Below are 16,573 nucleotides of genomic sequence, written 5' to 3'. Positions count from 1 at the left end.
GCCTTAGAGAGAAATGCCTAAAAAGTTTAAAGGAGAAAATTCAAAAGCAGCTGAAGCGAAAGCTCGTAAAGATGCTGCTAAACAAGCAGAGACTGAAAGAGCTCAGAAACAAGAAGAAGATGAATTTTGGAAAGATGATGACAAGCATGCTGCTAAAAAACAACAAAGAAAGGTTTGGATTCTTTTCTGAGCTTTTTTTGTTGTCAAGTTTTTTTATTTCAGTTCAGTGATAAATTAATCCACTTAAATTATCAGACAAAAAAAAACACTACCGTTACTTTCACAGTTCTTTCTCTTTTAGTAGAAAAGGTAGACTATATGAATAGTTGAAACAGAAGGGAGGCAAAATATATATATATATATATATTGTATGCAGGACTCTATTCTAAGGCATATGGTGGGGGGAAAATAAGTGATACTGGTAATCAAATTCACAGGCAAAAAGTATAGGTTTGGGAGGGGTAGTGTTATAAAGAGGGGCCATGCCGATTAGATGTAACAGAAACAGAAGGGAGGCAATATGAATAGTTAAAAATGCAGGGAGACAATTATATAACTGAATGTGGCCAATGAAATGATAAGTGGATGAATATTTATTTTGTGGGATTAGTCTAAACAGAAGTTTTAGGATAAGTTTATAGTTGCATTGACAAACTAATAATGAAGTAAAGAAGAAAAAATATTGGCTGGCTTGATTTTTAACGATGTGATTGTTTGTCCTATTAAAACTATAGTTCATTGAAGATTTTTTGACACATTTTTATTCTGATCTGATTGATCTGTTACTAAATATTGGAACTAAATATTACCATAATTACTTAGTTTATCTATTTTAAAATGGAAAGTTTTACTTAACATTGAAAAAAATGCCCTGAGGTAATTTAGGCACAAAGGAATTCATTGGGCCATTGCAAAGATCATGAGCTTGGCTATAAGTTTTTTTTTTCTTAAACTTAACATTGTAAAAAGTTCAAGCCCTTTTGAACGTCTCAAATCAACAAGCTTGTTGCCCCTCAGAAAAGGTAAAAAAAGAACACAATCCAACACTCAGGCAGAATGGAGGCACTGTGGCTGAGTGGTAAAGCGCTTGGTTTCTGAATCAGAGGTCCTGAGATTTTTAATTTTGGGATCTTTGGGTGTCTCTGAGTCCACTCAACTCTAATGGATACCTGACATTAGTCGGGGCAAAGTAAAGGGGGTTGTAAAGACCTGTTGAGACGAGATCAGAAAGTCTGGGGCAGTCAAATAGGATGTCAGACACAGTTTCCTCTTCTTCCCTGCACCAGGGGCACAGTAAGTCATAGTTTGGCTTGTGCTATAATAGCTTGCTCAGGCCTGGACAGCCTCCCCCACCTCATGTGCTCAGAGACTCTGCTGGCTTTTTGGGACTTGTTCCAGCACTCAAACCACTTTCCCATTTCTAGGGAATTTTAGTAGATATAACTAAATATATTCTACTTACTTAAGAAACTTATTAAATCTTGTATAAAAATTGTTAATTTTAGTTAGCTTATAACTAAATATTAGCTTTGCTAACTATCAAAGTTTTTATATGGGTCATCTTGACAATCAATATTTTAATATTTTTGCTAAAAAATTGCCAAAGTTACATGTCCAAATTTTTAGATAACTAAAAATGTCACATTAGAACTTACGAAAGGAGTATTTTGTTCTAAACCCTTTTTTTCTTAACTAATGATATTGGCAAATCTATGGGTTAAATTTGGTCTATTCCTTGAGTGACTAGATGGTGAAATGTTTAAAATGCTTGTCACACTAAGGGCAGTGACAAGAAAAATTGGCTTATTTTAGAATTACTCTTTAGGAAGAACGTGAAAAGAAAAGACAAGAGCTTCTGGAACGCAAGAAAACTCTCCAACAACTCCATGAAGAAGAGATGAGTAGTATCAAGGGAGCTAAATCTCAAGCTGCGAAATTGACCAGAGCTCAGATTTTAGAGAATCAGGAGAGAATTGCTGCTGCAGCTCAAGGTAATCTTTCAAATGTTATCTAAGCCAAAGAGCTTTAATTTACAATAACCTTTGTTCTACATGATAGATTTCTGTTATTTTTTGTTTTTTTGATGATCAAGTTCAGAATGAGCCTGCACAGCACAGTAACTTTAACTTCAGCCTACCCAGTGGGAGGACCTAAGTCTTAGACACAGTGAGCCTACCAGTGGGAGGACCTAAGTCTAAGACACAGTGAGCCTACCCAGTGGGAGAACCTCCTAAGTCTAAGATACAGTGACTGTTACTTGAGCCTACCCAGTGGGAGGACCTAAGTCTAAGACACAGTAAATGTAACTGAAAACAATTTATTTCATACGGATGGACACAAATAAATTGAAAGAAAAGCTTATACTTTATTTCTTAAATGATTTTGTATTCTTTGTGAATAGCTCTGAAGGCTCAACAAGAACGCACACATATTGAAGTCCCATTGGAAGAAAATGTCAATATCCAGGCTGTAGAAGGGGATGAAGCCAGAACAGTTGATGAAGCTCTATCTGTCTTAAGGTATGGAGTATACATTCAAAGTAGCATTTCAATTTCTAGTGTAGGCATTGTTGTTGTTGTTTTGTTTTTTCTCAATAATAGTATATTTCAAGAGCTAAGTATGCAGGTTTACCCATAGCATATCATCACATACTGACATTGTCACAACAGTGATGCATTGCAGTACATTCCTAATAGTATTGATAATATTACTTGTACAAAAATGTACTTTACTTTCTTTTTCTTTTGTTGAATTATTTAGTACACAGTCACCGCATTGGTGACATATAAACTTAAGGATATGGGCTGTTGATGTTTATAAAAAGTAATAAAGTTCCCCCTTCTGACCTTGGGATCTTTAGGGCAGATGATGTTAAGGTCATCTATTTCTTTGGCCAACGGTTAACAAGCAGGGTGTTATGTGGCCCGCACAACTGCCTTTACTTTACCCAACTAGAGTCAGATACCCATTAGAGTTGGGGACTCAGTGGCACCCTAAATAATCCTGAAAATCAAAATTCCAATTTTCATCGAGATTTGATCCCAGGACCCCAGGTTTGGAAGCCAAGCGCTTAACCACTAAGACACCATGACCCTGTTGGTGTTTATACTTGACATGTAAACTTAAGGATATGGCTGTTGATGTTAATGCTTGACAAATAGAGTTAATGATATGGGCTGTTGATGTTTATACTTGACAGAAATGGAGAAACAAACTTTATGCGATGTAATGTAAACCAGTTTGTTCAATTGAAGCTTGTTGTAAGAAATAAACAGATCTAAACAATAAAGGCTTTAAAAAAAAAAAAAGAACAAGACAAATATGATTTTCAGCTAAGAATATTATGTCGATCCCATACCCATAACTTTTAGGACTTTGCTTATTATCCTTTTGTCCTAACATATATGGCTTCTGGTTCTGGCTATTATTGATATCTGTTTAGAGTTTAGATAGATCTAAGAGCATTAGGAAAACCAACTAGAGAAAAAAACAACTCACCCTCACCCTCCCTACCAAAAAAAAATATAAATAGACTTTGTGTTTGACTGATTGCAACAACCTGGTCAGATAGACAGAGTGAGCCTACACATGTATTCCTAGTCTAGTGTAGTGTGTATAGTTGATGGTGTTGACCATCACACGTTTTTTTCCCTTGGGCATATGCAATTGTGTTGAGTGGTCAGACACAAAAGATAACACATTGGCATGGTCAGTCAAGCATATAGATAAATTATACACTTACACTAGTTACAGAGGTCAAGGTTTTTTTTTACACTCCAGCATATTATTTCTTTGTTTGCTAGATCTAACTGCAGTACTATTGTTCAATTTCTTTTATGTTATTTTAAATTTTACTGTAATGTTTTCTGTTATTTATTAAGTCAGAAGAATTAAATAATGAAATTAGCCTTCTTTCTAAAGGTTTTAATACAAGGCAAAAATACACACACACAAACATGCACATCTTTGTTTTATTTTATTGTGCAAAGAACGTATGTAATTAAATAAAAAAGAGTAGGGGGTGTTTAGCTCTCCATAGGCCTGGTCGTGTCTTTAACGCTAATATAGATTTTTTTCTACAAAATAATTAGTTATTGGCTTACTGGGCTATAAAATCTCGACGTTTGTGTTCTGTGTAGCTAAAGGTCACTCGTTTAGGTGTGTAATCTTTAGTCCAGCTTACTTATTGAGATTTATATCCAAGTAACTCGGCACACATGAAAAGTGTGGCCATGTGATTCAGATTTTTCTCCAAATAAGCAAACTCTTTGTCCGGTTACCCTTGTAGAGGTGTGGCTTGAAGTCCAGCCCCCTAATTAAGATTTACTACTAAGTAAACAAACCTACTTCCCTCGTGTGACCTCTAGAGAGTGCTTACGTCCATCGTATCTGACTTGTGGTCACCTGTCAATCAATAAACTCTAAAGATTTACTTTCAAGTAAACAAACTTAGTTCCCTCGAAAGGTGTGACCTCTAGAGAGTGTACATACGCTGACATTAAACCTACGTCCATTGTATTTAACTTGTGGCCACCTGTCTATCAATAAAAATGTGATGGACTAAACAAATAAAAAAGGGGTGGGAGTTGTTCATCTTTACCTCTGGAGATATACATGCACAGCTAGGACTAGGGGTGCACCGGATAGTCGCTCCGGCTTCTGCCAAATATTCTGCATTTTTTTCACTACTCAGCAATATTCGGCTTCGGTCAAATATCACTTCCGAATAGTAAACCGGATAGTAAAAACTACAGCATAGTACCGCGCTAAGTCTTTTCCAGAGACACCAAATGGAGGTAACACTTAAATATCAGAACAACACAGGCGAAAGGCAAACAATATAAAGATAGTCGACGCTCATAAACAATGTCGAACAAGAAGTTTAAACTAAATCTCCACGTCAATAAAAATATACCAATATTCATAAAGTGGACATGATTCTATAATGTCAGTTCTGAAATACATTAACGTTTATGTTTCAAATAAAAGAATTTGTTTTTAAAACTATGACTTTGCACCAAATATTATTTAGTACAAAGACAAGGCATGTATGTAATCAGATTACTACACTTAAAGAGACACATAAAAATGCAGTTTTTTGGATTATGGGTGATTTCAAACTACCTGATATAAGTTGGAAAACACTAACCATAGATAAACACCAAAACCTTAAGGACATAAATGAGCTTTTCATAGAAACTTTACACAACCTAAGTTTAGATCAAATCATTAAAAAGCCAACTAGATTAAACAACACATTAGATCTCTTCTTAACCAACAGACCTGGATTAGTAGTTGATTATGATATTATCCCTGGTCTATCAGACCATGAGATCATAAAAATACACAGTCAGATAAAAGCAGTAGCCAATACAAAACCCAAAAGAAAAATCTTACTCTGGAATAAATGTAACCTAACACAACTACACCAAGCTGCATTAAACTTTCAACAAACATTCTTATTAGAAAAAGACATTAACCAACCAGTCGATGACCTCTGGAATTTCATTAAAAACCATCTTAAAAGCATTATAGAAAATCATATACCAACTAAATACACATCAAACAAAATAAATAAATGCTGGTTTAATAATAGACTAAAGAAGCTTTGTAAACAGAAGGAAAACCTATATAGAAAAATTAAAGAAACTAATACAGAAAGAGTTTACAAAAAGTATATAAAAATTAAACACTTAACCCAAAAAGTAAGCAGGCAGCTGCAGAGTGAATACATAAACAATGTAATATCTAAAGATAACAACAAAAACCTATGGTCATACATTAAGTCTAAGAAAATGGAAACAACAGGCGTATCGCCATTAAAAGATGAACATAACATAATACATAATGATAATGAAACTAAAGCAAACATCCTAAACAAATACTTTGCATCAGCATTCTCAGCCCCAGGAGACAAAAACATATTACTGAATTTGAACCAAGTAGACAACATAGAAGATATAGTAGTACAAGAAAATGGAATTCAAAAACTATTAGCCAACACCAAACCAAATAAAGCTTCTGGACCTGATGGTATTCCAGCTAGATTACTCAAAGAACTAAGTAATGAGCTAGCCCCAGTGTTCAAAATACTCTTTCAGGCTTCACTTAACCAGGGCAGAGTACCAAAGGACTGGAAAGAAGCTAATGTCACCCCCCTATTTAAAAAAGGAGAAAAATCTGACCCAGGAAACTACAGACCAGTATCACTTACCAGCATCACATGTAAAATCCTAGAACACATAATATGTAGCAACATCATAAACCACTTAGACAAACATAATGTCCTCACACCATACCAACATGGCTTTAGGAAATATAGATCATGTGAAACACAACTAATAGGACTAATTGATGATTTTTCAAAAGGTTTAGATAATAGTGAACAAATAGATGCTATCTTACTAGATTTTTCTAAGGCTTTTGACAAAGTTCACCACCATAGTTTGCTTAAAAAATTAAAATATTTCCGCATTAATGGTCCACTGCATCAGTGGATTAAAGACTTTCTGATAGGGAGAGAACAAACTGTAATAATAAATGGCTCTAAATCAACACCGATAACAGTAAACTCAGGTGTACCTCAAGGAACAGTCTTGGGTCCACTACTATTTTTAATTTACATAAATGATTTACCAAATTGCATTACTTCAGGAACAAAAGTCAGATTATTTGCAGACGATTGCATAATATATAGATTTGATTTGATTTGTTGATTTGAGGCACATCGGCACAATTTAGGCCATGTCGTGCCTGCAGTCCCTTAAGGACTACTCTCTCTCTAAACAACAAGGGCCAGATTCTATACAGTCATATCATTAAAATCAAGGTCTATTCACACTTAAAATAGTAAAGGTAGTAAAAATTTAAATATTTGGTAAAAATCTAATGTAAATTGTGCATGTTCACAAATTCATAAATCAGATCTTCGTAGATAGCCCCACTTCCCGAATAAAGCCCAGTACCTTCCCAGGGTCGACATTATCAAATAGTGTATTTAAATTAGTGACTCTAAAATATTTCGCCCTGACATCCTGGTATCTGGGGCAATCAACGAGGATATGTTCCACGGTGAGGCGAGAGTCACAGTACTCACAAAGTGGGGGCTCCTCTCTCTCTTCAGTACAAAAGAGTGCGTGATGTAGGTGTGGCCAATCCTAAGTCTGGACATGGTCGTGCTACCACGCCTTGTCAGACCCTTAGATGTGGGCCGCCACCTGACATCCGCCACAATCTGCCTGAGTTTACTGTGAGTCTCAGCCTCCCATCGGTTCTGCCACTCTCAATAGGTGGCAGAGGCAATACTTTGTCTCAGGTCCGAGTAGGGCATTTGGGTTCCTGACACCGCATGATTTAGGGCTCTCTTTGCTTCTCTGTCTGCGGCTTCGTTTCCCTCAATGTCAACATGGGAGGGGACCCAGATGAAGGTGACATCCCTACGGTCGGCTGTTATTTGGTCCAACAGCTTCAGGCTCTTATGTACCAATGGGATGTCAGTCTTCATCCGCCCCAAAGCTTGCAATGCAGATTTGGAGTCGGAGCAGATTATAAATTTCCTCCTTTCTGATGCTTTTACGGCCATAAGTGCAAGCAATATTGCGTGCAATTCGGCCGTAAAGATGGAGCAGCCATCGGGGAGTCTACGGGAGATTGTTTTGTTCTGAAAGGAGCAGGCACACGCGACCTTTCCCTCCATTTTGGATCCGTCTGTGTAGATGGTGCCACAATTTCCGTAGCCCTCCTGCAGTTCCCTAAAGTGGACTTGTAGTATGCTTGGGTCTGTATTTTCTTTTTTGAAATTGAGGAGGGATAAATTTAATTTGGGTTTATTCATTAGCCAAGGATGGTTTTGAGGGGTTTCTATTTTAGAGATTTGGTCAATGGGTGGGGTTAAATTTTGGATGGGTTCTCTCATTCGAAGGCCCAACGGCTGTATGACGTTAGGCCTTCGATTGTATAATTCTACCTCTGTGGGGTTAAATATGGAGTCAAAAGCAGGGTTCGTGGGGTTGGATTTTAGCTTGAATATATACTGCATTGCAAGCTTTTTCATTCTTATATCCATGGGGAGTTCTCCAGCCTCCACATGGAGACTTGGGATAGGTGATGTACGAAACGCGCCGAGACAGAGACGCAGGGCAGCATTTTGTATTGGTTCCAGTATTTTTAGATAAGACTTCCTTGCTGCTCCATATATTATGGATCCGTAGTCTAGCTTGGATCGAATTAGACTCGGATAGAGCAGCAGCAAGGTATCTCTGTCAGCTCCCCAGTCCGTATGGCTGAGTACTCTTAGTATGTTTAATGACTTTTGGCATTTCTTCTTAAGTTCCTTATTGTGGGGGAGAAAATTAAATTTGGAATCTAAGGTGAGGCCTAAAAATTTTGTAGTTTTCACGACAGGGATCTTCTTTTTGTGTATAAATAGTTCAGGGTCTGGGTGGAGTCACCTTAGATTACAAAAATGCATACTAACTGTTTTGGAGTCAGAGAATTTGAAACCATTATAGTTTGCCCAACCCTGAATTTTGTTTAAACATAACTGTAATTTTCTTTCTAAGGTGTTCATGTTTTTCCCATAAGTGAGAATGACAAAGTCATCAACATACAAAGAGCACTCTATGCCAGGGGACAGCGCATTTATGAAGCTATTTATTTTAATGTTGAACAGGGTGACTGACAGAATGCTGCCCTGGGGGTACACCCATTTCCTGGTCATGAGTGTCAGAAGCGGAGTTGCCCACTCGAACCTGAAATTTTCGATCTTTCAGGAATTCCTCCACAAAACGGGGGAGGTGTCCCTTAAGCCCCATAAGCGCCAGGTCACGTAGAATGCCATGTTTCCAGGTTGTGTCATAGGCCTTTTCTATATCGAAGAATACAGCTACTAGATGTTCTCTTCTGAGTAATGCATTTCTAGTATAAGCTTCCAGCCTTACCAGGTGGTCAGTTGTTGTCCGCCCCTGCCGGAATCCGCACTGGTAGTTTGAGATCACTTTATTCCTTTCCAGGTACCAGACCAGCCTACTGTTAATCATTCTTTCCATGGTTTTGCAGATGCAGCTTGTTAGTGCTATTGGTCGATAGTTAGCTGGGTCAGAGCCGTCTCTTCCCGGTTTAGGTATCGGTATAACTGTGGCTTTCCTCCAGCTGTTTGGGAAAGCGCCTGTTTGCCACACACAGTTATAGACCCCTAGCAGGACTGCCAATGAGGGTTCGGGAAGGTGCTTGAGGAACTGGTAATGGATTTCGTCTTCCCCAGGCGCTGTGTCATGTGACTTGTCCAGCGATTCCCTCAGTTCCTCAAGCGAGAACGGTTTGTTGTAGTCTTCATTGTTCTCTGACCTGAAATCAATGGGGTGTCTTTCCTCCCTGGTTTTGACTTTTTGGAACTCTGGCGTGTAGTGTGCAGTGGATGATTTTTCTGCTATTGAGGATGCAAGGCAGTCAGCTATTTCTCTGGGGAACGTGACAGTTCGTCCTTGGTTTTTCAAATGCCCTATTGCATTTGATTCTTTCCCTTTGATTCGCCTTACTGCCTTCCAAACCGCTCTAGCAGAGGTTTTGGCATCCAGACTGCCGACAAAACTTCTCCAGGAATTCCTTTTGGCTGACCGTATGGTTTGTCTAGCCTTTGCTCTAGCTATCCTGAATAGCTTTAGGTTTTCCTGGGAAGGATTCTTTATAAATGCAGCCAGTCGTTTTTTCCTATCGCCAATAGCACTTTTGCAAGCTGTATCAAACCATGGTTTGCTAGGCCGTTTTGGGTTTGCAGAGGTTAGGGGTACAACTTTCCTGGCTATACTTAGTAGCTTGCTAACAAAGGTATCAGCTGAGTTCTGTTCATCGAGGATATTTTCTGTGATATCCTCGGAGCATCTTTTTTGGAATTGTTCCCAATCGGCCTTATTCAGTTTCCACCGCTGAGGTCGTCCTAATGAAGGGAGATTGTTAGTAATGATGATTGGGAAGTGATCACTTCCCCGTAGATCATTGCTAACTGACCATTTAAAGTCGTCCAGAAGTCCGGGGACGCATACGGTGAGGTCAATGCATGTGAGTGATCCAGTTCCTGGGTGCAAGTAGGTCGGTGATGCATCATTAAGTACGGTATGCATAAATCATGTTGGAGGAAGATATCCTCCAGCATACGACCTCTTGTGTCGGTATTGTTGGATCCCCACATGGTGTTATGGGCATTGAAATCCCCAAGGATTAAATAAGGCCGGGGGAGTTGTTTCAATAGGTCCTCCATGTCTGTTCGGTTTAATGGAGCGCCTGGTGGTAGATACAGGCTGCAGCAAGTGATAACCTTGTGAAGGGTTATCCTAGCTGCTACGGCCTGTAGTGTGGTCTTTAGTTTTACCCTCTCATGGGGGATGCTATCCTTCACAAGGATACAGACTCCACCTGATGCTCTCTCTGCATCCTCAACATTCTTGCTGTAAGCACGGTAGCTTCGGAAGCTGATGCAATCTTTCAGAAATGTTTCCTGTAAGCAGACAGCTACAGGAGTCTCAGAGTCCATCAGTAGCTGCATTTCCTCGTAATTGGCCTTGAGGCCTCTAGAATTCCACTGTACAATTCTGGAATCCATGGCTTATTCTAGATGACCTACTTGGAGCTATTTGGCCTTGGGAGGCCCCCGGAGGGGTTTCCCTTTATTCCAGTGACCTTGGTATTTTTATTCTTGGGTTTGGATGGAGAGGAGGACAACCCCCTTTTGGGGGAAGTCTTTCTCTCTGGAGAGGGAGATCCCTCTGGTTAGAGCGGAGGTTATTTCCTCCTCTCTCACCTCGGGCATCCTCTCCGCTTTGATTTCTCCCCTTAGGGAGTTGGTCAACCTCTAACTCGGTAGAGGTTGGGGTGTCTGGCTGGGTTCTCTGAGGAGAACCTGTGTCAGACATGATGTCTCCGGGTTCTCCCGGAGTATTGGTTTTGACATGCTGCTCAGTCTCCATGCTCTCATCAGCGAGCACAGAGAACCTGTTCTTTAGCATGACAACAGGGCTTTCTTGTTTCTTCAGAGGTGTGTTCTTTGGCGGTGTTTTCTTCTGAGTTGGTGGAGGAGGAGGGGGGGGGTCAATGTGTCCGTCTGTGTAGCTATGGATCTTCCTTTCTTAGCAACAGCCTGGGCGTAGGTCTTTGTCAAGCCGAATTGGCCCTTGGGTAGGGCCAGTACAGCCGATTTCGCCTGGCTAAAGGTACACCCGTTTCTTGCCTTGTACTCCTGCACGGCAACCTCCTGTTTCCACACAGGGCAGTCCTTGGAGTAGGCTGAGTGGCCAGCTTGACAGTTTGGGCATTTGAACTGGGCTGTGCAGCCCTTGTCCTCATGACCCTCTCCAGCACATCTGGCACACACAGTGTTCCTCTTGCAGACTGCCGCGCCGTGTCCATAACCCTGGCACTTGAAGCACCTCATGGGGTTAGGTATGTAGGGCCTCACTGGAACTCGTAGGTATCCTGCCTTCACATACTCTGGCGGTGTCCTAGTTCCGAATATGAGGATAATAGTGGCGGTTTTGACCTCCTCACCCTCCCTGCGCCTGGTAATGCGCCGGGCATGGGTGACTCCTTCAATGCCCTCCACTATTTCCTTCTTGGAACATTCCAGTAGGTCCCTAGAGCTGATTACACCTCTGCTGGTGTTCAGACTCTTGTGTGGCATGACTTCCACTTGGAGATCACAGAGTCTTCGGCATCTTAAAAGCCCATCAGAGTGTGTCTTGCTGTCTACTTCTACAAGAAGTTCCATTGATTTGTGTAGCTTAGACACACTCTTGGGCTCTCCCACTACTGACTTGAGTCCCTTATAGATAATAAAAGGGCTCAACTTTGTCAGGCTTTTTCCCTCCTCTGTGCACCTAACCACCAGAAATGATGGCCAGGTGGCACAGCTTTTTGGGACCTCCTCTTTTTTATAATCAATTCGACGTTTCTTGCCCAGACATAGGTCTGGGGCAAGTAGTTTTGTGTGTGTTTTTTTTTGTTGTCCATATATATTTTTGTTAATTCGGCACCTGTGCTCCCCACCCGCCATCCAGTCCAACAAGGGGACGGGCCATTCGGATGTCCAGAATGAGCCCGCCAGGGTTACACAGGTGCTATACTCAGTCAGCTGCTACATCGGACATGTGTCCGATACAGCAGCTCCCTGATTGACCCTCCAGCCACCGCCCTCCAGCATAGGTCGACGACCTATGCTGGTAGCTTGGCATGACCAGCCGGTTGACCCAGAGCGGGCCATCTGGGTCTCAGGTCTAGGGGAACTTGGAGCCAAAGTATTGTGTTGTTGTGGTTTATCCTCAGATAGCCACCACTCAAACACCAGGATCTCTTTATCCCCCCTTACCCGTCGCAGTCCACGGCAAACGGACTGGTCTAGGACGTAGTGAGAATTTAAAGTTAAGGAGACAGTGTGATGATCAATGAAGGCAGACTTAGGAAAAGAAGAGGCAGACACAATGATAGAAAAGAAGTAGGGCACTTTTGAGCTCCAAAAGTGCTAAGGAAAGAGGAGCGCAGTTTAACGTCATGTCTCGGGACGAATAATATATAGAACAATAAAAACAACACAAGACACAGATATTTTACAAAGAGAATTAGATGAATTACAGAAATGGGAATCAAATTGGAGCATGTCTTTCCACCCAGAAAAATGTCAGTTGTTAAGAGTAACAAAAAAAACAAACAAATTAATTCCACTTATCTTATTCATGGCAAACCAGTAACACAGACTAAAAACGCAAAATACCTAGGTGTTATAATAAATGAAAAACTGTCATGGAATCCACATATTGATGAAACTACAAAAAAATCAAACAAAGCATTAGGATTTATTAAAAGAAATTTCTATAAATCAAATAAGAACATAAATCTAAAATGTTATTTAACTTTGGTTAGGCAAATAATAGAATATGCATCCTCTGTTTGGGACCCCTCAACTCAAGAAAACATTAAGAAACTAGAACAGACACAAAATAGAGCAGTGCAATTCATAACAAACGAATATTCACATTTGACTAGAGTAACACCTTTAGTAAAATCACTAAATTTAGAAAGCCTTCAGGACAGAAGGCTCAAAAGTAAAATGGCAATAATACATAAAACACTGAACCATAATCTTCAAATACAAAAACAAAATTTAATAAAATACTCTGAAAGACACAAAGATAAAGGCACATTCCTCGTCCCATATGCTAGGACAAATTTGTACAAATACTCCTTCTTCCCTAGTGCTATTAGAGCATGGAATGGGTTGCCTGAGCTAGCCAGGAAAACCAGTGACTTGGCAGAATTTAAGTCATTGGTTAATATGCATGACTAAATGCATGACGCGTAGGACGTAATCATCTTCTTTTTTGAAGTAACGTCTGTATTATATAAGATAAGATGTTAATCTAAATAGAAATACTACTTTACATTATAAATTCGCATTACATACATAGCAGCGATGTCTTGCACATTTTAAAAGCTTGTCTTGACCTTTGAGTGGTCTAGTAAACATGTAATATTCCTTAACTACGTCATGCTGATAATCTGTCTAGATGTGCGGGTATATCTCCACTTCCTTTTGTTTGTTTAGTCCATAACATTGAGTTTACAGATAGACAGCTGACCACATTAAGCCAGATGTCAACGTGTTGACACTGTCTAGAGGTCACATCTTTAATTCTTATGAGGGAACAGAGTTTACTTGGAGAAGTATTTTTTACTATAAGGTTAACCTGGCATGAGTTTGTTTATTATGAGATAGGTTGTCAATCAAGGGTCTGGACCACAAGCCACACCTTTTACAATGTTTGACCGGGTAATAAGTTTGTTTACTTTGAGTTAAGTCTCAATTAAAGGGCTGGACTACAAGCCAAACATCTACGCTGTTTCCAAGATTGCTAACTTGGAGATAAATGTCAATTAGGAGGTTGAACATAAAACACAACTACAAGAGTGATTTTTTGCAACCCTAAAACCAAGAGTATATTATTAATAATTATTATATTTAATAGCTTAGTAAGCTAGGAACTAATTTTAATGTAGATACAAATAGAAAGGATCTGTGTATATTAACATAGAAGACACTGACCAGAGGTATCTTTAAAGGGAGGGCTCAAGAGACTCAACACCCCCAACTTCTTACTTGTTTAATCCATGACGCTAAATGTATTGATAGATAATGACCATTCTTAACGCAGAATGGATTAACGCAAATTGTTAAGACATATTAATACTGTCTAGAGGTCACTAGGTGATGACACTAAGTTTGTTTACTTGGAGAGAAATGTCAATTAGGGCGCTGAACTACAGGACACACCCCTACAAGTATTTTGTTACACAAGCCACGGGTATAAAAGTGGCTTGTAAGGGCCATTAGTAAATTGGACAGTAATAATAATGGCTGATAAAAAGTCATCACTTATATGGCATTACTTTAATGTCAAAACAATGGACTACTCTTTAAAAGCAGTTTGCAATTCTTGTAAAATAGTACTGTCACATGGTAAACCAGCCAAATCTTACTCTTGTGTTATGTGTGTCTTGATTGAATAACAATATTCTTAATAATAATTTGAGTGTCAAGTAACTCCTCATTATTACTGGTATTACTTAAGATATATATTTAGCCACTATCTGTATTAGGCACAAACCAGAAGCGGTTTGTGGCCTTTAAAACATGAGGCTAATGACAAGTTGATGGTGTCAAATACATGAACACAAACATCTACCCACCATACAACTTAGATTGTACTTAAGAGAGATTTACACTATAAAACCAAGATTGCACTTTACCTTTGAAAAATTAACATTAGTTACATATAAGTTTATATATTCTACATGGGTCATCCCACATACTACTTTACAATTGGTGGCCTGATACATACACACCAACTCATGTTACAAAGATTAGTTTATGATAAGCATATCTGTTAAAAAATGTTGTTAATTTAATTTATCAATCAGTAATAGAGTTCAAAGCAAGAAAGTAAATAAAAGAAAAAAAATAATATGAATATGGGTATGTTATATAGAAGATTTGCAAAAACTTCAGTAAAATGAGCTGATTGAGTCATGTAGGTATTCGGCACCGGCCAAATATCAAAAAGTACTATCCAGTGCACCCCTAGCTAGGACAGATGTCTGGTCAGTATGAATTAGGAATATAACATTTTAACATGTTAACTAACCTACTCAAAGGTGAAGACGAATTGAAAAAATGTGCCAGCCATTGCTGCTCTGTATGTCAAGTGCATTTATGATGTAAAGTTTCATTTCTATTTATATTAACACGCCTTGTCTTTATAATGAACGATGTTTGGTGCATATTCATAAAGGCTCTATTTTTAAGCACATTATTTTGTTTTAATATAAACATTAATACATTCTACAACAGACATTAATGGAACGAGGTCCACTTCAAGCATATGAAATATGTGTACTTTTTACTATTCAGCCAACTATCCAATAGTGATATTTGACCGGAGCCGAATATTGCCAACTAGTGAAAAAATGCCAAATACTAGGGAGAATCTGGAGCCGGAGCGACTATCTGGTGCACCCCTAATCTCATCCGACTTTCTTTTATTAAAGAATCCTTTGTAAGCTCCACAGCTTAGCTTTTATGGTCTAGAAATCATCATCAAATTTGTTTCAACTGCTGAGCTGGTTCAGTCCTATTATAAGACATGACTCACTATCAAAAGTCATCCTTCCAGGTACAGTGGAGGGAGCACAAAGACAGGGTTGTATAAAGAAATGCTGGATGGACGATGTAAAAGAAAGGAGCAGCCTCTTTTTTATAAGGAGGGATTTGGTTATGCAAATTTTCACTGCACCCCTACACCGAAAGTCAAGGGACAGATGAAAGATGCTGAACCCAGTTCTTCTGTCTGATTAATACTTTGCCCATTTGCACAGGTTTCCATCATTTGAAAACCAATTCATGATGTGACCTGAAATTCTCAACTACATTTAACATCAATATATTGAATGTTTCTTTTCAGTGTCTCTGAAGAACAAATTGATCGACATCCTGAGAAACGAATGAGAGCAGCTTACAATGAATATGAAGAATCACGCCTTCAAATTTTGAAACAAGAAAATCCAAATTTACGCTTATCACAACTTAAGCAAATGATAAAAAAAGAATGGATGAAAGCGCCAGAGAATCCTTTAAATCAAAGATTGCTAGCATACAATGCTAAAACATAACTACTTGACACAAGTAGTTCTTAATTTAGCAACATTATTTTTCTTTAGTCATCAATTTCCTTTCAAGTTTTAAGTAAAATAATTCATAATCTTTAAATTTATCATGGTTCAAAAAATAATTCTTTTCATTATTAAATTGTTGTTTTTCAACATTTCAGGGTTTTAAGTTGTTTTGTTTTTTTTTTTGTTTTCTTTTTTTGAAAGGCATTTACAAGATGTAAATAGGAGTATTCTGGTAATCATTTATTAATATCAGATTTGTTGGTAATTTCAGGATCTTCCTTTATTTTATCATGTTTTTTTCTTAAATATATTTTGACTATGTATTGTACATTTGTAATATTAATAAATGAAGACTATGTTA

General features: G+C 38.6%; 1 protein-coding gene across 2 annotated transcripts in view; it reads left to right on the top strand.

Moving 5' to 3' along the window:
- The window catches only part of LOC106053043 (coiled-coil domain-containing protein 124-like), a 24,216-nt gene extending 7,643 nt beyond the window's left edge, over window positions 1–16,573 (top strand). For both annotated transcript variants that reach the window (XM_056041402.1, XM_056041409.1), the window contains exons 2-5: window positions 2–172; window positions 1,826–1,991; window positions 2,402–2,519; window positions 16,002–16,573. In XM_056041402.1, the coding sequence (XP_055897377.1) occupies window positions 14–172; window positions 1,826–1,991; window positions 2,402–2,519; window positions 16,002–16,209 (651 nt within the window). In that variant the 5' untranslated portion in view covers window positions 2–13 and the 3' untranslated portion in view covers window positions 16,210–16,573. The remainder of the gene's footprint in view (window position 1; window positions 173–1,825; window positions 1,992–2,401; window positions 2,520–16,001) is intronic.

Source organism: Biomphalaria glabrata, chromosome 1, assembly GCF_947242115.1.
Source record: "Biomphalaria glabrata chromosome 1, xgBioGlab47.1, whole genome shotgun sequence".
Lineage (NCBI taxonomy): Eukaryota > Metazoa > Mollusca > Gastropoda > Planorbidae > Biomphalaria > Biomphalaria glabrata.
This window is presented reverse-complemented; position numbering and strand designations above follow the sequence as displayed.